Consider the following 22,903-nt stretch of genomic DNA (forward strand, 5'->3'; position numbering starts at 1 on the left):
CTTTTCCTTATGGGAACCTAGCCAAAGGAAATCATAAATGTGCTGATTCTGCTAGCAAATAATTAGAAACAATATCAATGGTTAAAAATGAAGGACTAACTTCAGAATCTTATGCAGTCACTGAAAATAGTATTGCACAAATGTGCAGGCTAACATCAATAGTCACAATAATGGTGGGGAAAAAACTAGGTTATAAAATTGTGTGGTATGAACAAATAATAAACATAATTATATCTAGATTTAGAAAAGTGTACATTAAATACTTAACTTTGGCTATTTCTGAGCAAATAAAATTTTGAGTGTTTGGGTTTTTTTTCTTATCCATATTTTTTAACTATTCTGTAATAAACATGTATTGCTTAAGCAATTAAAAAGAAATTGATAAAAAGATAGTATGATATTTAATAAATCCACTTATGGGACTTCCTCATATTAATTATAATTTAAATGTGGGGGTTGCATAATATCTAACATTTTAATCTTTTTATATATCTATTTAAAAGATGTATCCTGAATTTGTTCAGGTTCTGGTTTTGGGATATCTGGGTTACATCTGGGCCTGTCACTCAGCTGACTGTAGAACCAGGCTACTTAACCTCTAAATCTATATTTTCATCTGTATAACAGGGATGGTGGTAATATCAACATCACAGCTTTGTTAAGAGTTAAATAAAACAGACAACTCTTGGCACACAGTACCTAACAATACTAAGGCTGTGTTAACTACCGTGTTTCCCCGTAAATAAGACATCCTCCGAAAATAAGACCTACTGCATGGAAAGATAAGACATCCCCTGAAAATAAGACCTAGCACAACTTTGGGAGAAAAAATTAATATAAGATACTGTTTTATTTTCAGGGAAACAGGGTATTACTGAATTAGGTGTGTGAAACTTTCAAGGGCCAGCACTATAGGAGACTCTGCCTAAGCCTAAAATGCCTCCACCAGCAGTCTGATAACTACGCTGTGCATCTTGCCTACCCTTTTTTTGGAGAAAGGAGCAGGTTAAAGCAAAAGTAGCACTCCTAGGCCACTTAACTTCCCTGAAGCCTGCTTATTTCTGCTGAGAAGGTAGAGATGCTGATGAATTCTGTTAATAAAGCACAGTGCTCACCAGGCCAAAGGTAGTGTGATCAAGGTCTGAAGTCCTTTAATAAGGAAGCATCCCTCCTAGCCACTCTTAGGGGAAAGATTTTTAGTCCACACAAAACCCAGCATATTTATTTAAAAATTTTCAAAATTATCTTTTTAAAAAAATGTGTTTTTATTTATTTTAAGGAGGGAGAGGGATAGAAACATTGATAAGTTGCCTTCTGCATGCCCCCTACTGGAGATCCAGTGGGCAATCTGGGTGACACTCAACCACTGAGCTACAACAGCCAGGCTCAAAATTATCTCTTACACTCAGAACCTATGAGCCAGGGTACAAACGAGTGAGGTTGTCATTCATTAACTTATTAAATAAAATTTCAAATTAAAATATGTGGAGTAATGTTTTTCACACTTTTCAAAAGAATCACATGAGTGCTGGAGATTCATTCTGCTAATTAATACAGGGGACCCAGTATGGGCCAGTAATTTGGAAGTATTTTTTTTTACAAATACCTCCAGATGATTACCATGATCAAAGAAATGTGGGAAACATTCATTTGAAACATGCTTTTCAACTCCCTTTGCAGATTTTAATTATTGAACTACTGATCCCAGAATGACTCACTGAAAAGTCTTTTGCAGTCCAGTTTTAGGAACGTCCTCTGAACATTTCATGCCTCATGGGAGACATCACAAATACTTTCTTCTGTTTGTTTCTTACAAGACAGACAGGCATTCCTTTCTCCTTTCCATTTCTGATCAGCTGTTCTACGGTAGATCATGTTTTTCTTTGAGTTTGTATCTTCCCTGAGTTGAGGCACACCAACCCAATCAAATCATCTTTATATTTTGATTTCTTTTTATGCAACTGTCACTTTTAATAACCTTTGCTTGCTTCTGTCCAACTCCCTTCTCTTCTGAAACTTAAGAAATTGAGATGCTTTGTACAGACTCAATATTCTGGCTTTTCCACTTTAAATCTCATACTGACGACCCCGTGTATGCCGGCTTGGATCTCATCGTTTACTTTAACAGGGCCAACTCCCTTTGGCGTCCCGGTCAAGATAATATCTCCTTCTTCCAAGGCCATTATCTTAGAAACGTAGCTGATGAGGTAGGGGATGGTAAAGATCATGGAAGATGTCTCACCCTCCTGCCGTAGTTCTCCATTGACCTTGAGCCAGAGCTTCAGGTTGTGAGGGTCAGGGACCTTCTCTTTGGGCACGAACGCGCTGACAGGGCAAGAGGTGGTGAAGCTCTTGGCCAGGGTCCAGGGTAGCCCCTTCTTCTTGCATTCATCCTGCACGTCCCTGGCGGTCATGTCCAGGCACAGGGCATAGCCGGCCACGTAGTCCATGGCCTCGGCCTCCGGGACGGCGCGGCCTGGTTTGCCCATCACCACGCCCAGCTCGAGCTCGTGGTGCAGGTTGCGGCTGTAGGCGGGCATGAGGATGGGCGAGCCCTCGGGGGCATAGGCGGTGGACGGCTTCAGGAAGAGCACAGGCTGGCTAGGCACTGCGCTCCCCATCTCCTTGGCGTGGTCCGCGTAGTTCCTGCCCACGCACACGATATTCTTACCCCACTCCCAGAAGCGGGACAGCGGCCTGGAAACCGCCATGGCTCCAGCTAGGCGCCCCGAGTCACGTGGATTCGGCCGGACCCTTCCCAGACGCCTACGGCTACCCCGAGAGGACGAACTGTCTCCGAGCGCAATCCCGTCCGCGACCGTCCGTTCCGCTTTGTGCTCCACCGGGTGGCGCCGCAGTGGCGGAGCTCGGCCTCGGGTGAACCACTGACCAGTGGCGACCTCTGGGACGCCGGCCCGCTCCCTGGAAAAAAACGGAGGCGCTTCTGTCGCTTTTAAGCTGCAGCCCCTTCCTTGATTCTCGCCCGCGGGGCGTGGGCATGGGTTGGACGCGAGCGCTGATTGGCCGTGAGGCGAGCAGGACGTGGAATCGAGCTCTGATTGGTTGGTAAGTGGGGTGGGGCGCGAGGCAGGCACTGATTGGCCACGATTCGCGGACGCCGGCGTGTGCTGTCCGCCTACGCCTCGCACCGCCGCCCGCTCTCCGCCCCGTCATGGTGCTGAGCCGGCTGCTCGGCCGCTGGAGTCTCACCGCGCTGGGAGCCGCTTGCGCCTGCCGCGGCCTGGGTAGGTGGGCCGGGGCCGGCTAGGCCGGGGCAGGGTTGACAGCGGCAGGGCCGGGGGCGGGACAAGTCAGGTCCGCGGGCCCTGGCGGGTGTCATAGCCCGGAGTGGCAGTTGGGCCACCTGAGCTCCCCAGGCGTCCCGGCGGCGCCGGCGGCCCGCAGCCGGGAGTAGGGCGTTGGGCGTTGAGCGTTGGGCGTGGACGCAGGGCGCGGGCCGCGGGGCAGGGAGCCACCGGCCGCCCGGCTGACGCCTGACGCTGTTTTTTTAATCGACATAGGACTTTAACCCTCGCTGACGGCGGCAGGCAGGCCAGTGGGGTTCGAAAGGCTGCACAGCAGTCGGGTCAGGCTTTGAGGGCTGAAGACAGTGGGTAGCTGTCACTGAGGTTGCTGAAGGATTGTGCTAGGTAAGGAGCGTGTTCCCGGCGCACCGCCCACCTCCCCGCCAGCCGGCAGCCCTCACGTTCCTTGACGCTGGGCGGTGCGGTGTGGGGGGTTTCCCCCACATTTCCATACCCTCACCCCACAAATCCCGTATTTCTCACGCCCTAAGCAGTGATGTGACTGCCTAGAGCCCCAGAAAATGCTATTATATTTACCACAAAGGAAACCACATCTTTTCATCTGAGTTTTGGTTGTCAAGTAGAACCCGAGGCACGGAATCCAAAGCGATGACAATGGGGAGAACCCTGGGACAATGCTGGGGTTCTGTGGGCTGCGGGACCCTGGCCTTCCCTTGTGTTTCCATCAGTGCCTCTAAAATGAGAGGCATTGGGCACACTGGCCTCCAAGGGTGTGCTCTTCAGCTGTCAGATCAGATTCTTACCTCTTGCTTTTTGGAATTTTTTTATATCTTACTGATTTTTTTACAGAGAGTAAGGGAGAGGAGTAGAGAGCTAGAAACATCAATGAGAGAAAAACATCGATCAGCTGCCTCCTGCACAGCCCCTACCGGGGATGTGCCTGCAACCAGTGTACATTCCCCTGACCGGAATCGAACCTGGGACCCTTCAGCCCTCAGACCGACGCTCTATCCATGGAGCCAAACCGGTTTCAGCATGTTGGAATATTTTGGCCTTTATTTTGAAATCTCCTTTTCCTTATTTCCTGATATTTTACCTGGCTGATTAGCAATAGGGGCAGTCTCTGGGACCTGGTTAGCAGTTACCTAAATGACAGGAGGGCATTACATAAGCAGATGGAACAAACAGCGAAGCCATTCTTGGCCATTTTCAAATTCTTTTTTTGAAATCTCCTTTTCCTTATTTCCTGATATTTTACCTGGCTGATTAGCAATAGGGGCAGTCTCTGGGACCTGGTTAGCAGTTACCTAAATGACAGGAGGGCATTACATAAGCAGATGGAACAAACAGCGAAGCTATTCTTGGCCATTTTCAAATTCTACTGCAAGCAGTTAAGGTTCTGAAGTGGCTAATGTATCACCATTACTGAGGAAAGAGCCTGCTTTGTTTTTCATTTAGGAAAGCTCATCACCGTGTCAGGGCTGAGTGTCTGTGTCAGGGTAGACTGTAGGGAATCGCCAGGAGTTGATGCCATGCAGAAGGACTGGTTCCATTCAAAAGAAGTCAAACAAAGCATGTCTCAGGACTTGGCCCAGACCACAGGCTGCAGGTCCATACACTCTGCTTACACAAAGGGCACAGTTGCAAACCAGTGAGCTGGGAGCATTTCTCAGGCTGTGGGGGTGGGTTATATAATCTTTGGAAAAGGAATAAGGTTTCTGGTGGTGATTGGACCAGATGAATTCTTTGGTATCTTCCCCAGGTTCCCAAGCACCACCTGTAAATAACGGTTCTTCTTGACCAGGGCAGAGTGGGTATGTTCTATGGGAAGTAAAAAATGGGGCCCCTTTGAGGAGGATGCTTCCAGACTCGTGGAGTTTTGTTTCTGTCCTTCTGCTCGCCTCCTGCCGCACCCGCACTACACACACTGCTTTGTGTAATGTAGTCGTCAGGCTCAGATAGCACTGGGTCTCAGATACCTGGTGGAACATCACAAACTTGATCATACAAAAATGTCTGTTCTGCTCTGCACGAGGAGAAGGGTCTGGTAAATACCCGGCTAGTTGTCCAAGGGAAGAGGGTATTGGATATCTGTGCGTGATCATTAAAGCTACCGTTCAGGCAGTTTCCCTGACCATGGCAGAAAAGGTTGAACCTGCTTTCGATGCCCCTGGAGAGATGGCCTGTCTGTTAGTCGGGCCTCCCTGCTTTCTGGATCCCTTTGGGGAGAGGCCCCATCCCAGCACACACCCCAGAATTTCATGGCTGCCTCTGTCACCTATTATATAGTTTTAGTCCCTTTTATGCTAAGGCTTAAGGGCCTCCATGAATTTTTAGATTGAATAATAGGAGTTTTATTGTTGAAAATATTCAGATCATAAATCTGAAAGAGCTGATTCCCATGAATATGAGTTGTTTTCTAGAATTTCTTACTGATGTGGTTAAATAAGGATATTCTCTTTTTCACAGAAATTTAGACAACCCTGCAGGGCGAGCCTCATGCTTGGATGTTCACTGCATGTCGCTCTGGGATGTCACATCCCCAGGACGCCCCTGTTGCTGTGTCGCTGAGGGCTGTGCCTGATGTGGCCTCACATGACCTCTGACCAAAACTGCGTTCTTGTTCAGGTCTAGCCCAGCTGGGACTTCTCCATCACACAGATTTGAGGAAGAGCTTGACCGTGGAACAGGACGCCATGAAGGTTGAGTTATTGCCTGCCCTGACCGACAACTACATGTACCTGATCATCGATGAGGACACCAAGGAGGCCGCCATTGTGGACCCAGTGCAACCCCAGAAGGTGGGAGGTGTGTCCCCGGCACCAGCTCCTCATCCTCCGATGTTTGTGATAACCTCCGTGTTCTTGCAGCTTGGCTGAAGCTAACTAGAAATGAATCTATTTCTTTTTTTAACAAACAATTTAAATAGTGTCCAGCCACTATTATCGGGGCAAAGGGCCAATGAGAGGGGTGGGGGTGACCAGAAGCTTTGGTGTGGAAAGATCAGGCCTTGTGTCTGTTACGTCCTTGGGCAGAGAAGCAGGAGCTGTACTTGGTATTGTCTACTCTTCCTGGAGGCTTTGTACCCTTGACCAGAGGGGCTTGGAGAGTTCATGGGGGTGGGGGAGTGGGGGGTGAATTGCCAAGTGTATCCAGAGAGAGAAAAGCCACTTTCACCCTGTTCTACCAAAGTTAGGCCGAGTTGGCAGGGTCCGGACAGAGCCAGCCATTCCTGGCACACCCTGAGTCCGGTTGGGCTCCCCACCTTGGGGCTGGTGAGCCAGCACTTGTAGTGTGACGATGGCTCGGTCCTGCTTCATGTTTGGTTCCAGGTTGTAGAAATGGCCAAAAAGCATGGCGTGAAGCTGACTACGGTGCTCACCACCCACCACCATTGGTAAGTGCACTCCAGAGGTGGACTTCTTCCAGGCCAGCAGAGCTGATTAGGCCTGGTGGCTCCCTGCCAGGCATACCCTGAGGGTGGGGTTGGGTGGGGTTCTCACAGGCTCTCTGGGCCCTCCCGCAGCTGGCAGTCTGAGTCACCTGTGCCCCACAGCTATGACACTGTGCAGCTGAGGGTCTGCCTCTGAGAAGGCTCCGGTGTCAGCCTCCGTGCCGCTGCCCAATCCCCTGGGTCTTCCAGGCCCCAGCCCCTTGGCCCTGTGATGGGGCCTGGTAATGGGGGTTCTGTGGGGAGTTGCTTGTGCTGCGGATCCTTCTGCCATGAGACGACCTCCAGCAATGCCTCTGAAAGCACTTGGGCTTGTGTGATGAGATGTTGGCCTCAATGTTAGGGAAAAAAACTAGACTAGACTTTAGTGTTTTTAAAACCAACAGCCATATTTGGAGAGGTTGTGTGTGGCTTTTTTCTTTTTATATTTAAAGGCTAAACGATGAAAAAGAACCTGTGTTTTGGTTTAGGATTAGAATTGTATGTCCACGGTCCTTCTTTGAGATTTTTGAAACTTTTGAGGTTCTTCAAAGCTAATAATAATAATAATAATAACAATTATTATTATTATTATTATCATTATCATTATCATTATCATTATCATTATTATTTGGTTCTGATCCCCTGTCCCAAATAACTGCTAGAGTGCAGCTGACACCTTTGAGTGAATCTGTCCCTGTAGCATTGCTATTGTTTAGCCTGTAGGAGCTCCGCTTCACCAGCCTTTTCCCCCAGAAAGAAGATGGAGCCTTTCTCTGGGAGTGGTGTATGCAGGTGGCTTGGCCAGCTTGTTAATTGGTGGAAATGTCTGGCTTGATAAAACTAAGTTGCTGAGTCTCTGGGATATCAGGTGCTAATTACGGACTGGGTTTACAGCCCTTGCCCTTGGCCTGAGCTACTTAATGCAGCCTCTTTCTTTGGGAAATCTGCCTCTTGGGCCTCCATGTGGCTGCAGGAAGCACCTCTGTTCCTCAGCTTTGCACAGTTTGCTTCTCTCTCCCACGCTAAGATATCCCCACATCAGTTGTCATTTTCTGGAGGATTTTCTCAGCACCTTATGTTTATGCTAGAACATCAACCTTAATCCAGGTCCTAAACTGAGCTCTAGGGTGTGGCCTGTGCCTCGCGCCCACTTATCGTGGTAGTGAGCGGGCTAAGGGGTTGGCCCTGACCATCATGTAACAGTCCTTTGAGGGAAGGAGGCCAAAGGGCCAGCCTCCTTTTATCTCTGGCCCTGCTGTTTCTGGGCCCATCAGAAGAGGCCATAGGAGACTGTGAGTGACCAGAAAGCCCTGGCCTTGTCCTGGAACGGCTGCTCTTCAAGTGTGGACACACGCCCTGCCCTGCGCTGCCATCAGGCCCCGGCTGAGCTAAAACTGGTGTAACTGACCTCCTTTTTGAAGTGCTGAGGCAGGGGCACCGAAATGCCTGGCACGGGTACCTGAGGATGTTCTTATCAGTGGAGCCAAATGACAGACGAGAAGCCAGTTTCCTGTGTTGGAAGATGCATTTCTACTTTTGATAAGCGTAACTAGGAAAATAAAATTTCAGTTTGGGCAGGGTTTACAAGCAAGCAAAGCTCCTTCATATCAGCAGTAGCCCTAGATCTTTTCTACTTCCAGGGACCATGCTGGTGGGAATGAGAAGCTTGTCAAGCTGCAGCCTGGATTGAAGGTGTACGGGGGCGATGAGCGGATTGGGGCCCTGACTCACAAGATCACACACCTGTCTACACTGCAGGTGAGAAATGGACTGCAGAGGAAATGGATGTCAGGCCCAAGAGCATAGTGTGGGGTAGGGGCACGGTGGGAACACTGCCTCCTCCACCTGGCTGTCCTCTTTGTTTCCCCGGGGTCCTAGAGGGGCACATAAGGGCTTGGCTGTGGAGACAGCCTTACTGGTGGGTGGGTGGGGGCTCTTGGGGCTGCCCGAGCCTGGGCAGTCCCCTCTGCATCACAGCCAAAGCAATGTGCAGATGATGACTAGATAAGAGAAGAAGCTGCAGGGTACAGCTTAGAATTAATGGGAAATTTAAATATGGACACTGCCTGGGATCATGTTCTCATGCTGTTGCCAAATATCTTGGATGTGATGATAGGTTATGCAGGAGGATGCTCTTTTCTTAGTAGATGCAACTGGAGTGTTTAGGGGTGATTTGTTAGGATGTGTGTGACTTGAAAAGTGTGTGTGTGGGGGGAGCACGTGCCCCAGATGTCTGCATTTGGTGATGCAGGTCAAGGTCATACAGATGTTCATCTTTATTTCAAGTGTTGTTGTTTTTTTTAATTCTTTATTGTTCAGATTATTACAGATGTCCCTTCTTTTTCCCCCCTTAGCTCCCCTCCACCCGATTCCCACCCCACCCTAGGCCCTAGCCACCCCACTGTCCACGTCCATAGGTACTACATACATGCATGTAAGATCTTTATCCAATCTCTTCCCACACACCCCCACATATCTCCTTCCTCCTGATATTTGTTAGTCTGTTTCATTTCCATGCCCTTGATTTTATTACCGTATTTTCCGGCGTATAAGACGACTCCCTAATTTTACAGTTAAAACATAGGTTTAGGCCTATATTTGCTGTATAAGACTAGCCCCCACTTCTGAGGCAACACCAGTTCATTTTTTAATAGACCGCCTCTCTGACTCTGGCCAATCCAAGCAGGCTTTTTATGCATGCAAATTATACATGTTCTGTACCCAAAGCTACACTGTGTTCTAGTAAAAAGCCTGCTCTGATTGGCCAGAGTCAGAGAGGCGGTCTATTAAAAAAAGAACTCGGAAGTGGGGGGTAGTCTTATACAGCGAATATAGGCCTAAACCTATGTATAACTGTAAAATTAGGGGGTCGTCTTATACACCCGGTCGTCTTATACACCAGAAAATACGGTACATTCATCAGTTTATGCTGTTCCTCAGATTTTTTATTCACTTGTTGATAGATATGTATTTGTTGTCACTTAGTTGTTTATAATTTTTTATCTTTACCTTTTTCTTCTTCTTAAAGAATACCCTTCAGCATTTTATATAATACTGGCTTGGTTGTGATGAACTCCTTTAGCTTTTTCTTGTCTGTGAAGCTCTTTATCTGACCTTCAATTCTGAATGATAGCTTTGCTGGGTAGAGTAATCTTGGTTGTAGGTTCTTGCTATTCATCACTTTGAATATTTCTTGCCACTCCCATCTGGCCTGCATAGTTTCTGTTGAGAAATCAGCTGACAGTCATATGGGTACTCCTTTGTAGGTAACTGTTTTTCTCTTGCTGCTTTTAATATTCTCTCTTTGTCTTTTGCCCTTGGCATTTTAATTATGATGTGTCTTGGTTGGTCCTCTTTGGATTCCTCTTGTTTGGGATTCTCTGTGCTTCCTGGATGTGTAAGTGTATTTCTTTCACCAGGTGGGGAAAGTTTTCTGTCATTATTTCTTCAAATAGGTTTTCAGTGTCTTGCTCTCTCTCTCTCTTCTTCTGGCACCCCATAATTCAGATGTTGGTACGCTTGAAGTTGTCCCAGAGGCTCCTACACTATCTTCATATTTTTGGATTCTTTTTGCTTTTTGCTTTTCCAGTTGGGTGTTTTTTACTTCTTTGTATTTCAAATCTTGGACTTAATTCTTGGGATCTTCTACTCTACTGTTGAATTTCTTTATATTATTATTTATTTCAGTCAGTGTATGCTTAATTTCAGACTAGTCATTTTTCATTTTCTTGGCATTCTAACTAAAATCCTTGAAGTTCTCACTAAGTTCCTCAGAGATTCTTGAGTAACCTTATAACTGTGGTTTTGAACTCTATATCCAGTAGTTTGCTTTCTTGCATTTCTTTCATATGTGACATGTTTCTTTGTCTCCATATTTTGGCTGCTTCCCTGTGTTTGTTTCTATTACTGAGTAGCTGCTAAGTTTCCTTGAGTTGATAGAGTGGCCTTGTGTGCCAGGTATCCTTAGGTCCCAGTGTCTCAGCCTCTCCAATCACATGGGGTGGACACTTTTGGTGCATCTCTTTGTGGGCTGTGTGCAGTCTTGTTGTAGTTGAGCCTTGATTGCTCTTGGTATCACTGGGAGGAATTGACCTCCAGGCCAGCTGGCTGTGAGGACCAGTTGTGTTTACAATGGAAGAGCTGTGTCCTGGAGACACCCTTATGGGGAAGGACTTGCTTCAGTGGGGCTTTGGTGCTCCCTGAATCTGCCCCTTGAGTGTGTCACTTATGGATGTGAAGAGCTGTAATCTGATATGGTCTTGCACTGACCACTGGGTACATTGGCTCTTGGATCTCCAAAGTGGTGCAAAGTCAGCCACTGCCTGAGGCCACTCAGTAGGAGCTACAGAGAGATGTGCAGATTCCTCCTCTTTGTATCGGGTTGATAAGTGCCCAGATGAGGCCCAGCTGTGAAGCAAGATAAGCTGGTGCTGCTGGCCTTGAGCCTTCTTTTGATAGGTTTGGGGTTCCCTGACCCAGCTACAGCTTGTTTGACAGGTTTTAGGCTGAGAAAGGACAAGTCATTCATATGCAAAAGCTGCTGTGCACAGCTTGGGTGGGGTCGTAAATTGGGTAGGGCAGGATCTCAGGGAATCACCAGGGCAGAGCAAACAGCAATGGTTGCCAGTCAGTTCTGCACTGGGAAAATCCCAGCACAAGAACAAAAGCACCTCCATCTGGAAGAAAGGTGCCCCCATGTCCTGCCCCGATGCCAGACAATCCAGTTTCTCCCCGTATATGTCTGGTTTCCCTCCTCCCCCAGTCTCGCCTGGCACTGGAGCTCAGAGCAAGCGGGAGCTTGTATCTCCTTCCCGATTAAAAAAGCAGCACACCCAGGTGCCAACCTGTTCTGCGCCTCCACACCTCCTACCAGTCTCAATGTGCTGTCTTCTTAACCTCTAGTTCACATGTGTCAAACACAAGGCCCGTGGGCCAAATCTGTCCCGCCAGGCCTTGCAATGTGGCCCGCACCGCGCTGTCATCACTGCACTCCGCTGCGTTTCCATCACAATGACAGTTTATGACTGTTCAGGAAACCATTCGGCCCGCGATTTAGGCTGGATTTTAGATTTTGGCCCCTTCTCTGATTGAGTTCGACACCCCTACTCTAGTTATAGAACTTCCACTCAGCCAGCTTTCCCATGGTTCTGGATGGTAGATGTTCTGTATTTTAGTTGTAATTTTTATGTGGTTGTGGGATGAAGCAAGTCCAGATGTTTACCTATGCCGCCATCTTGGTTCTCTGGGGGCATGTATTTTTTGATGTGAAGAGGTGGGAGGAGGAGGGAGACAGAGAAGAAAAACAATAAAAGGCCAAACACCTAAGAAGCAAAACCATCTAGATGCCTGGTTCAGTGGCTGATTTTGAGGGAGAAAACAAAAGAAGCCCCTTTGGCTTTGCACGTCAGCAAATACCAGGTTCTAGGGTGGCCCCTGCCCCTGGGGACACCCCTGAGGACTGGGTCTCATGGTCACCAGCAGGATCCACGTCTTGCTGTGTGGGAGGTGTGGGGCCTGAGCGAGACCTATAGACCAGCGGGCCATGTGCTTGTGAGCCCTGGGGGCACTCGCCAGCCTGTGCTTTGTTTCAGGTGGGGTCTCTCAACGTCAAGTGCCTGTCAACACCGTGTCACACTTCTGGACACATCTGCTACTATGTGAGCAAGCCTGGCAGTTCCGAGCCCTCTGCTGTGTTTACAGGTGAGGGTGAGGGTTTGTGTACTGGGGGTTGGGTGTGCTTTGCAAAGACCCTCTTGGCACAGGTGTGGAGAAGCAGAGCGTTTCCTGCCTGAAACTACACAGGGCTGAGAGGAGGCCACCGCCCTCAGGGCGGAGCCTGGGGCTCAGCTTCACACATTGGGGCAGGCAGGCTGGGTGGACGCAGAGAGGAGTGGTGCCTCCTGGTGGGGCTGGGCTTGTGCTTCCCCCTGACCACTGTCTGGTGCCTTTCCTTGAGACTGCCTGGTAGAGATGCAGCCTGAGCTGCACTACCTCCAGCAGCCGCCAGGTGGCAGGGCGGAGCCTCAAGCCCGCCTCACGTGGGCCTAACTGATGCCCTTCTGAGTGCTCACACTGCCCATCCCTCCGGCGGCTGTGAGCCGAGTAGGTATGGCAAGTCAGTAGCCAGTCTTGGTCAGGGTCTCCTACACAAAGCAACCCTGAGAGCGCCTGCTGGCAGCCTCGCCAAGCTCAGAGGTAGCGGCTGCAGTCTGCGGAGGCTGGACCCTGAGTGAGGTTTGGAAGCACGCCCAGCACTGGGCTGAGGAATTGAAAGGATGTTGGTGCTCCGCGAAGCAGAGCGGCCATGTGACAACCAGGCATTTAGGGCGGCACGACCCACGGCCACAGACGAGCAGTGCTGGCTGAGCGTGCCCGGTGAAAAGCAGGCCTGCTGGCCCCATGGAGCCCGACTGCCACCTCGTATTTTAGTGAATGTAATAGTTTGCAAGCTCTGTGTCTTCCAGAAATGTAAGTTGTAATCATAATATTGTAATTGCAGTGAAAGTTTTCTTTAAAAAAAATACAATGCTGAGTGCAGTATGGGCTCCTGGATTGGATACTGCCATGGGAAAAGGGCATTGATGGGAAATGTGCATTGAGTGGGGTGGAGTTTTTAGTTAATAACAATGTAGGGCTGAAACCGTTTTGGCTCAGTGGATAGAGCGTCGGCCTGGGGACTGGAAGATCCCAGGTTCGATTCTGGTCAAGGGCATGTACGTTGGTTGCGGGCACATCCCCAGTGGGGGGTGTGCAGGAGGCAGCTGATCGATGTTTCTCCCTCATCGATGTTTCTAACTGTCTATCTCTCCAACTCTCTCCTCCTCTCTGAAATAAATCAATAAAATATATATATGTAGGGACAATGTAGGGACGCAGGCTTGTAGTTTGGACAAATACATCAGGGAAATGCCAGCTGGGTGGGGGTGCATAAAAGGCCTCTAGCTTGTCTACAAATCTAATATTATCCACAGATCTCAGGTTTTTAAAAATATAGGCAGCTCTTTTCAGTGTCTTCACTGCAGTGATGGAGGTGGGGCTGTGAGGCAGGTTACGTCCCTGGGCACATTGTGGAGCCCCAGCCTCATGGTGGGCTAATGACTGTGGTGTGGAATGGGCAGATTGGCCCCCATGCACGTGTGCACTGCCCTGAAGTGGTCTCACCTGAGCAAAGTATCCTCACTGAGTGGTGTAGGCCTGAGTGGAGAGGAGTGTGCCCGGTGCCTGGCCTGGCAAACCCTCAGGACATCACACTCCTGTTTCTACTGGACATCAGCCTGCCCATCTGTCAGGGGGTAAGGCAGTGTCTGCCTCCCAGGGTTGTCAGGACCTGGGGTGTGGGTGGGCCCCTGGGGACTGTGCTGTGAGAAGCTGAGTCTCGCTTTGGAAGGTGCAAACACAGACCTAAACTGTGTCCTGCACAAGTTGTCACTGTTTTCTGTGTGGCAGCAGCTGGCAGGGAGTACATTGTCTTATTGGTGACTTCAGTAATAAAAATGTGAAAAAGTCTACAGTGTCCCCCAGTGGGGGGCTAATGGTGTGGGAAATAAGACAGTCCAGCAGGGCCCTAGCTGGCCTGTGTGTGCAGCCAAGGAATCTACAGCACGCAAAGCTGGGCTTATTGGTGGCCCCAGGCCTCAAGCCCAGGTCTGAGGACCCAGGGCCACGCTCCCTCCCCCTAAGATGTAAGCAGAGGAGGGGGCAGCCCAAAGAAGAGTGTGGCTTTGGCCTGGGATGTGGTGGGCAGGACTGACGGGTGCTGATGGAAGAGGAATGTTGCTTTGTGTTGTGGGGTCCCAGGCTGTCCTCACCACAGGGGCCTGGAGAACAAATGCCTGTCGTTTCTACTTGGCATGGAACCGAGCCAAGAGTCAGGAGGGAAGCAGCAGTGCATCAAGACCTGGAAGTGTCTTCTGAAGGGACACTGTCTAAAGAGCAGAGCCAGGCCCTAGCTGGTTTGGCTCAGTGGATAGAGTGTTGGCCTGTGGACTCAAGGGACCTAGGTTCAGTTCTGGTCAAGGGCACATGCCTGGGTTGAGGGCTTGGTCCCCAGTAGGGAGCGTGCAGGAGGCAGCCAATCAGCGATTCCCTCTCATCATTGATGCTTCTATCTTTCTCTTCCTCTCTGAAATCAATAAAAGCATATTTTAAAAAAGTAAAGAACGGAGTCAGGCCCTAGCTGTGTTGTTCAATAGATAAAGCATCAGCCTGTGGACTGAAGGGTCTGGGTTCAATTTCAGTCAAGAGCACATGCCTGGGCTGTGGGCTCCGGCCCCAGTAAGGGCCGTGTAGGAGGCAGCTGATCAATGGTTCTCTCTCATCATCGATGTTTTTGTCTCTCTCCCTTTCCCTTCTTCTCTGAAATCAATAAAAATATTTTTAAAAAAGAATGAAGTCAGGAAAGGGTGATCTGTAGGCTGGAGGTTCAAATCTCGAGGGCTCTCGTGGGCTGTGGTCCTTTGTGAGGGGTTCCCGATGAGATCACGGAGGGTGTTATAGGATGGCGCTGGCTGCCTGGGAGAAAGGAAGGGGCCACTGGGCAGGTGGGAACAAGTGCTGGGTATGGGGGTCTCAGCACTACAGCTAATTGGATTGGGCAGTGAAGCCGAGTCAGCATGACCCTAAGGTTTGGGCATGAGCAGCTGTTTGGGAGCTGGTGGAACCAGTGAGTGAGACTGAGTGAAAAGTGTGGCGTGGGTGGGAACGGAGAGCTGTGGGTTGTCTTGGGCTCTGACGGGGATCTAGGTGGAGGACACATCGGATGCTGGGCCCCAGTCAGCTCAGGGACAAAGTGGTGCTTAGCCCGTGGACAGCAGGGGGTCAGCATTGCCCAGTGGTGAGCCTCAGCTTCCCAAGGGGTGTGACCTGCTGGCGGCCTCACTCTCCATGGCTGTCCTCTTCCAGGTGACACCTTGTTTGTGGCTGGCTGCGGGAAGTTCTTTGAAGGGACAGCGGATGAGATGTACAGAGCCCTGATCGAGGTCCTGGGCCGGCTCCCTCCGGACACAGTAGGCAGAGCCCCTGCCAAGTTCCCTGGCTGGTGGTGTGAGGACATGCCTGCTCTCCCGCGCTGTCCTCTGACCGCCTGTCCTGCACCCCCTCTCGCCCCGTGGCTACCCCTGTGTGTGAGGAAGAGTGGGAGGGCGGGGCACTTCCTCTAGGACCGTGGGTTTTCTTTAAACGTAGTTTTTATTCTCTCACATACTCGCAAGAAGTGTGTTGTCCCAAGGCCTGCTCCCTGGTGTCACTGGCCCAGCACAGGGCCTGGAGGCCAATACTGAGGAGAGTGAGGGGATTAATGATCTTCAGAGCTCCTGGGTTTGGCTTTTTCTGCAGAGAGTCTACTGCGGCCACGAGTACACCATCAACAACCTCAAGTTCGCTCGCCACGTGGAGCCCAGCAACACTGCCGTCCAGGAGAAACTGGCCTGGGCCAAGGTGAGTGGATATGTGTGGGCACGTCCTGCGTGTCAGTCACTGCGAAGTGACTTCCTGGGACTGTGTGGGGCCAGGGTGCTGGCACTCAAGGCATCATGTCCAGAGTGGCAGCCAGTGCTCCTCAGGGCCACGAATAGCAGGAACCAGGTGGCTTGTCCGATCCTGTCTGGCCCAGTGGGTCTGGGCTGGGCCTGGGAGTCTGTTTCCTAGGCCCAAGTGCCAGATCCCGCCCCCTTCCCATGACCTGGGCAGCAGGTAGGACGGTGTGCAGCTGTTCGCTCTGGAGGCTGTTTGACTGAAAGGTGTTTATTTCAACTATGGCCCCAGACTTGCTCCTTGGCTCAGCCCAGGGGTTTGCTTATTGTCCTGGATTCTGGGGCTTCGGAAACGCAGCTGGGGTGCTCTGGGTGGGCAGAGGGTCCCCCTGCAGTCACCGAGGAAATGTACACACCGGGGGAGGGACTTTTGCTGAGTTCAGTGAGTAAAGCTACCTCACCTAGTTTTTTTCTTCTTTTTCTTAAATAAATCACCTGGTTTTGTTGAGCATCTTTATCAATTTGGCGGGGGTGGGGGTGGGAAGGCTTATAATTCCTATAAAAATTTAGATACACCCTAGCCAGTTTGGCTCAGCGAAGAGAACATTGGCCTACAGACAGAAGGGTCCCAGGTTCAATTCTGGTCAAGGACACATGCCCCGGTTGCAGACTTGTTCCCCAGTGTGGGGCGTGCAGGAGGCAGCCGATCAATGATTCATTCTCATCATTGATGTTTCTCTCTCTCTCTCTGAAATAAATAAAAATATTTTATTAAAAATTTAAATACTATCTTAATCAGTTGATAATTTTTTTTTTTTTTTTTTTTTTTTTTACACTGCACATGTATGAATACTTTTTTCAATGTAAAAAACTCATCCTGGCCCTAGCTGGTTTTACTCAGTGGTTAGCGTGCCTGCAGACTGAAGGTTTCTGGATTTGATTCCCGTCAAAGGCACATGCCCGGGTTGTGGGTTTGATCCCCAGTAGGGGGTATGCAGGAAGCAGCTGATCAGTGATTCTTTCTCATCATTGATGTTTCTTTCTCCCCCTCTTTTCCTCTCTGAAATCAATAAAAATAAATTTTTAAAAATCAAAACAAAACTCATCCTGGCCCTAGCTGGTTTCGCTCAGTAGATAGAATGTCAGCCTGCAGACCGAAGGGGCCTGAGTTCACTTTTGATCAAGGACATGTACCTCAGTTGTAAGCTCTTGGCCATGGTGGAGGCAATCAATCAATGTGTCTCTCTCCCATCAGCGTTTCTCTCTCCCTATTCCTTCCACTATCTGAAAATCAATGGAAAAAATATCCTTATGTAAGGATTAAAAATAATAATAAATAAATAAGATAAAAAATATCCTGTTTTTATCATATACATAACTGCTTTGTGGCTTTCTTTTCACTAATACTGGGTCTCATTACTCTTTCCATAGCAATTCGTACAGATTAAACTCATTCTCTTCATGGTTATCTGCTTTTTTTAAACTAAATTTTATTAAGGATAATTTATATACAATGAAAAGTACCCAAGTGAGCATTGTATAGTTGATGAATTTTGACAATATATGCAACTGTGTAACCCCCAATGCAATCACAAGACATTTACAGTACCCCCAAAAGTTCCCTTACTCCTCCTCATATTGTTAAATGTATCCCTAAGTACTTCACGTTTTTGGATTTTATTGTAAACTACAGGCCTGGTGCACGAAATTTATGCACTTGGGGGCAGGGCCTCAGCCTGGCCTGCAACCTCTCGCAGTCCAGGAGCCCTCACTCCTACTGCCCACCTGCTTGCTGCTCCTTACCATTCAGCTCACTGTGCCTTATCAATGCTGCGGGAGAGGCTCTCATCCCCACTGCTGCTCTCGCCAACCGTGAGCCTGGCTTCTGGCTGAGTGCCCCCCACCCCCGCCCTGTGGAGGGCACTGACCACCAGGGGGAAGCTCTGCATTGAGCATCTGCCCCCTGGTGGTCAGTGCGCATCATAGTGATCGGTGTTCTGGTTGTTCCTTCATAACGGTTGTTAGGCTTTTATTATATGGATAGTATTCCATTGTTTGGATATGTCACATTTTGTTTATCCATTTATCTCTTGATAGACATTTGTGTTGTTTCTAGTAATAAAGGTGCTATGAACATTTGTGTACAAGTCTTTGTGTAATGTTTTAATTTCTCCTGAGTAAATAGTGGTTGTATTAGGTATACACTTGATGTGTAAAGAAACTGTCAAACGATTTTCCTAAGAGTTGGTATTATTTTACATTTCAACCAGCAAAGTAAGAGTTCCAATTGTTCCACGTCCTCACCAACATTGGTATTGTCAGTCTTCTTTAACTTCAATAATTTTAATGGGTATGTAGTGGTGTTTCACTGTGGTTTTAAGTTGCATTTACCAATTATTGGCCATTTTTTGAAGTGTTTATTCAAATATTTTTCCCCATCTAAAACATTGGGTTGTTTCTTCTTATTGAATAACTAGAGGCCTAATGCACAAAATTCATGCACGGGTGTATTGGGTGTCCCTCAGTCCAGCCTGCACCCTCTCACAATCTGGGACCCTTCACGTAGGGTCCCTAGGCCTGGCTGGCTGGCAATCAGGGCTTATCGGGGCTCCCCCGCCCCTGCTGGCTGCTGGCTCCGCCCCCACTCCTGCCACTGTTTGCCATCGTGTGGCTGCTGTCCCCGCCCCTCCCACCACTGGATGCCTCCCTCTGCAGGCGACAGGCATGGAGTATGATCACTTGGCTGGCCTGGGCCTCCCTCTGCAGGCGATTGTCGGGTGTTGGCTGGCCTGGTGCCATTGCATGGTCATCCGGAATGTCGTTCAGACGGTCATTCTGCTGTTTGGTTGATTTGCATATTATGCTTTTATAATAGATAAGAGGACTTTTAAAAAATATGTAATGGATTTAAGTCCTTTTTTAGGTATGTGTAAGGTGAATAGTTTCTCTCATTCTGTAGCTTGCCTTTTATATTCTCAACAATGTCTTTTGAAGAGCATTTTAAATGTTGATGAAGTCCAGCTTATTAATTTTCTTCTATGGTTTATTCTTTTTTGTTTCCTAAGAAATCTTTGCTTTTCCCAAGGTCAAAACATTTCTATGTTTTCTTTGGGAAATTTTATAGTTTTAGCTTTTATTTTGAGATTAGTATGGCCCCTTCCAACCAATATTTGTTGGCTCTGTGATATTCCTTCCGTCATTTCTGATGTTGGTAATTTGTGTTCCTTTTCTTCAGCATTCTTACAAATTTTGATTTTTTTAAAGAACAATTTTTGCCTTAATTTTACGTATTTGCTTTTTCCATTGCACTGATTTCTGCTGTTATCTTTTTAAATTCCTTCCATCTACTTACTGTGGACTTACTTCTTTTAAAGATTCTTAATATGGAACTTGAGTTCATTGATTTTAGACTTTTCTTTTTTTTTTTTTCTTCTTCTCCTAATATAAGTACTAAAAGCTAAAAACTTACTTTCAGGAACTGCTTTAACATTATCCCATACATTTTCAAATGTTATATTTTCATTAACTTCAATTTGAAATATTTAAAAAAGATCCCTGTGAGTTCTTCTCTTACACATGGGCTAAACAGCACGGTGTTAAACTTTTTTTGCCTTTTAAACATTTTATGAGAATTTTCACACATATGAAAACGTTCATATACCTAACACCTATTCTCGTCTAACATTTTGTTGTACTTATTTTACCACTGTCTACCCATCCATCTTACTTTCAAATACACTAATGTGGAAAGTCACTTCTATATCATTTTACCAATCTCATTCAAGAGGACACTTAGCGTTTCCAAGCTAATCTTGCGAACGATGCTGCCATGTTCACATTTCTGCATCCTTCATCCTTCCTGCTTCTGCAGGAAAACCGCTGTCCATTAACACTCACTTTGACAGATAACCTAAGAGGTTAGGATGTTACACTCCCCCAACTCTGCATGTACAAACTTGTTTAAAATTATCCTTAGAAGAGTTAACGTGTTTTCTTCCCTCATAGGAAATAGAATAAGATTTCTTAGAAGTGAATAAGGAGCACTGGGAATATTGTAAAACATTCTAAGCTTATTTTCAGTGACAGGAAAAGAACAGAGATTAGCAGTAAACCTTCATCTTGACTTCCTGCGCCATCCCTACTCGACACACCTCTCACGGTTGAAGGATTACTTCTTCCTTCCTTCCTTCCTTCCTTCCTTCCTTCCTTCCTTCCTTCCTTCCTTCCTTCCTTCCTTCCTTCCTTCTTCTTTCTTTCTTTCTTTCTTTGAAGGATTACTCCTTCTCTCCTTCCTTCCTTCCTTCCTTCCTTCCTTCCTTCCTTCCTTCCTTCCTTCCTTCCTTCCTTCCTTTTTTTCTTTCTTAAAAACAGCTTTTCAATTATACTTAATTGAAGTATAATTAATCAATCACATAATTTACACTTAGTGTGTACAGTCAGATGGTTTTCCATATATTCAAGAGTTGTACAATCTTCACAATGAATTCTAGAGCATTTTCATCACCTCAAAAGGCATCTCATACCTCCTGGCAGTCACGGCTTTCCTGTCCCCTCTCTTCCCGGGCCTTGGCGCCATCACTCCGTTTCTATAGGCATTAATGGGTCGCACAAATGGGCTTCTCACTGGCCTAATGTGCGGCATGTTACCAGCTCCATTCCTTCTATTGCGGCTTACATGTTCCTCTTACCTGTCTAACCCGCTGTGAGCGGCTCCCTGCGTAGACACCGGGCAGAGGGGAATGAAGGGAGTCAGGCAGCCTTTGCCTCCGAGGAGCTGCGATAACCCCCAGCCCCCACGCTGGTGCAGGGCCGACCCTGACACCTGCTGAGAGGGGCGAAGAAGGCGCAGGCCGGGGAGAGGACTTCGGAGGATGAAGGATTCCTTCTTATGCCAGTGATCACAGTGTGTGTGTGTGGGGGGGGGGGGGGGGGGCAGTAAGATCCAGACTCTCAGGTTTGAGGGCCCCTGAATGGTCAGGCAGCCTGGGTTTGGGTGTCAGCAACTATGGCATGATCCTCCAGGTTAGCCGGGCAGAGGGCAGGGGTTGCTGGGAGGATGGAGATCCCAGCTGTCCATCCTGACCTCCTTGTAGAGTTTCTATAGAAGCTAACAGTTGGCCAAACGCCCCAACTTGCGTCTTCTCTCTGTCTGATTGGCCAGTGTTGATCAGGGCAAGACCATCCTGACTGGAGGTGACAGGGTGCCTGCTGAGGGCTCTTCAGAGTGCTGCTCGCTCCAGGAAGCCTGAACAGCCCTACTCACCACCCTGCAGACGGGGCTGTTGTGCCAGGGGAGGGACCCCGGGCATCTGTCTTCTTGCTGTTCTTCCCAGGAATGAGCTGTGCACAGCCCATGCACTGTCTTGGATGTGGGATGGTGGGTGTTTTCTTCTTTTCATGTTTTCTGCATTTTTGCTTGTTACTTCTGTAACGTGGAACATAAACTTCATTTAATAAAAGAAAGCTCCATGTCCCCCTGCCCCTCCCCGTCCAAGACAGCAAAGGAGATGGGCTGTGGCGGCAGCTGCAGTGCTCCTCTCCCCCCCGTGAGCAGGAAGGGGCCTGGCCGGCACTGCTGACGGCTCTTTGCCTCCTCAGCCAGAAGATGTGTCAGATCAGTAGAAGGTGTTTTGAAATGAAGATCTCCAGAAGTTTCCGTAGTAAAGTGATGTGTTTCCTTTGCAGGAGAAGTACGGTATGGGGGAGCCCACAGTGCCGTCCACCATTGCAGAGGAGTTCACCTTTAACCCGTTCATGAGAGTGAGGTGAGGGTGCGAGCAGGTGGGCGCAGGCGTCTTGGCCTCTGTTTCACTCAAGCTCTATGTCCACCCACTTTAACTCCTGATGACCCCACGTGGTGGAGACTGCCAGGAATCCGGACTAATATAGCCACGAATCAGACACATTTTCCAGCGGCGAGGTGGGGACACTCCTCGACGCCCTGGCAAGCTCACGGGTCTTTCCAGACCCGAGTCCAGACCGGAAGGCGGGCGGGCGCATTCTCACGGAGCCTCGTGGTGCCGGGCATTGCCAGAGGCCAGCTTGGGATTGGCGTTCCTGCTCTCTGGGTCGCCAGCAGGACTGGGCTTGGCCAGCACGCCACCCAGTTAGAAACACCCAAGCTGGCCCTGGGCTCTTCCCCGGTGTCCTGGGAGGGGTCAGTGCGCGGGGCAAGGCGGCCTGCATCTGGCACTCGGCTTCTGCAGGGAGAAGACGGTGCAGCAGCACGCGGGCGAGACGGACCCGGTCACCACCATGAGGGCCATCCGCAAAGAGAAGGACAGTTTCAAGGTGCCCCGGGACTGAGGCCTGGGTGCCCGTGGCTGCTGCATCCAGTATTCAGATGTTTTAGATGAAAATTCCTGCTGGGAGTGTAGGAAATTCGGTCTCGTTTTAATTTAAAATAATTGTAAAGCCCTATGCTTGTGTTATCAAATGTTTTAATGCACATTTACCAGAGAAGAATTTAGAAAGTATTTATTCCCGAAGCTCTGCTTGCAGACTGTGTTCTCTGGCTTTTTTGTGGGGCCCTTGCAATACACCCCAACAAAAGCTGTCCCTCTTCCTCCTCCACGGCCAGCAGCCCCGTGCTCCCCAAACAGAGCCCCTGGGAGGGGATGCGCGCTCCTTTCTCCTGGCTCCATAAGAAGGGACCTGCTATCACGTCCATTTCTCCCTCCTCCTCCCTTCCCCAGCGACTGCTAGAGGAAATCATTCTCTCAAGGACCTGTGTC

General features: G+C 48.7%; 2 protein-coding genes across 4 annotated transcripts; one reads left to right on the top strand and one right to left on the bottom strand.

The window, feature by feature from the left end:
- Positions 1-1,253: 1,253 nt before the first annotated feature.
- On the bottom strand, positions 1,254-2,971 carry FAHD1 (fumarylacetoacetate hydrolase domain containing 1). The gene has a single exon (XM_036411198.2). The coding sequence runs from the start codon at positions 2,709-2,711 to the stop codon at positions 2,046-2,048; it is 666 nt and encodes a 221-aa protein (XP_036267091.1). The 5' UTR covers positions 2,712-2,971; the 3' UTR covers positions 1,254-2,045.
- A 121-nt stretch (positions 2,972-3,092) lies between these two features.
- On the top strand, positions 3,093-22,654 carry HAGH (hydroxyacylglutathione hydrolase). Of its 3 annotated transcripts, XM_045571449.1 has the most exons (10): positions 3,110-3,245; positions 3,522-3,650; positions 5,895-6,067; positions 6,599-6,663; positions 8,340-8,457; positions 12,291-12,399; positions 15,601-15,704; positions 16,033-16,134; positions 21,855-21,934; positions 22,376-22,654. In XM_045571449.1, the coding sequence occupies exons 3-10, from the start codon at positions 5,963-5,965 to the stop codon at positions 22,473-22,475; spliced, it is 783 nt and encodes a 260-aa protein (XP_045427405.1). In that variant the 5' UTR covers positions 3,110-3,245; positions 3,522-3,650; positions 5,895-5,962; the 3' UTR covers positions 22,476-22,654. The 3 variants fall into 3 exon arrangements, with proteins under 3 accessions (XP_036267083.1, XP_045427405.1, XP_036267084.1); XM_036411190.2 differs by lacking the exon at positions 3,522-3,650 and having other exon boundaries at positions 3,093-3,245; XM_036411191.2 differs by lacking the exon at positions 3,522-3,650 and having other exon boundaries at positions 3,150-3,249.
- The last annotated feature ends 249 nt before the right edge of the window (positions 22,655-22,903 follow it).

This window comes from Pipistrellus kuhlii, unplaced genomic scaffold (assembly GCF_014108245.1).
Source record: "Pipistrellus kuhlii isolate mPipKuh1 unplaced genomic scaffold, mPipKuh1.p scaffold_m20_p_4, whole genome shotgun sequence".
Lineage (NCBI taxonomy): Eukaryota > Metazoa > Chordata > Mammalia > Chiroptera > Vespertilionidae > Pipistrellus > Pipistrellus kuhlii.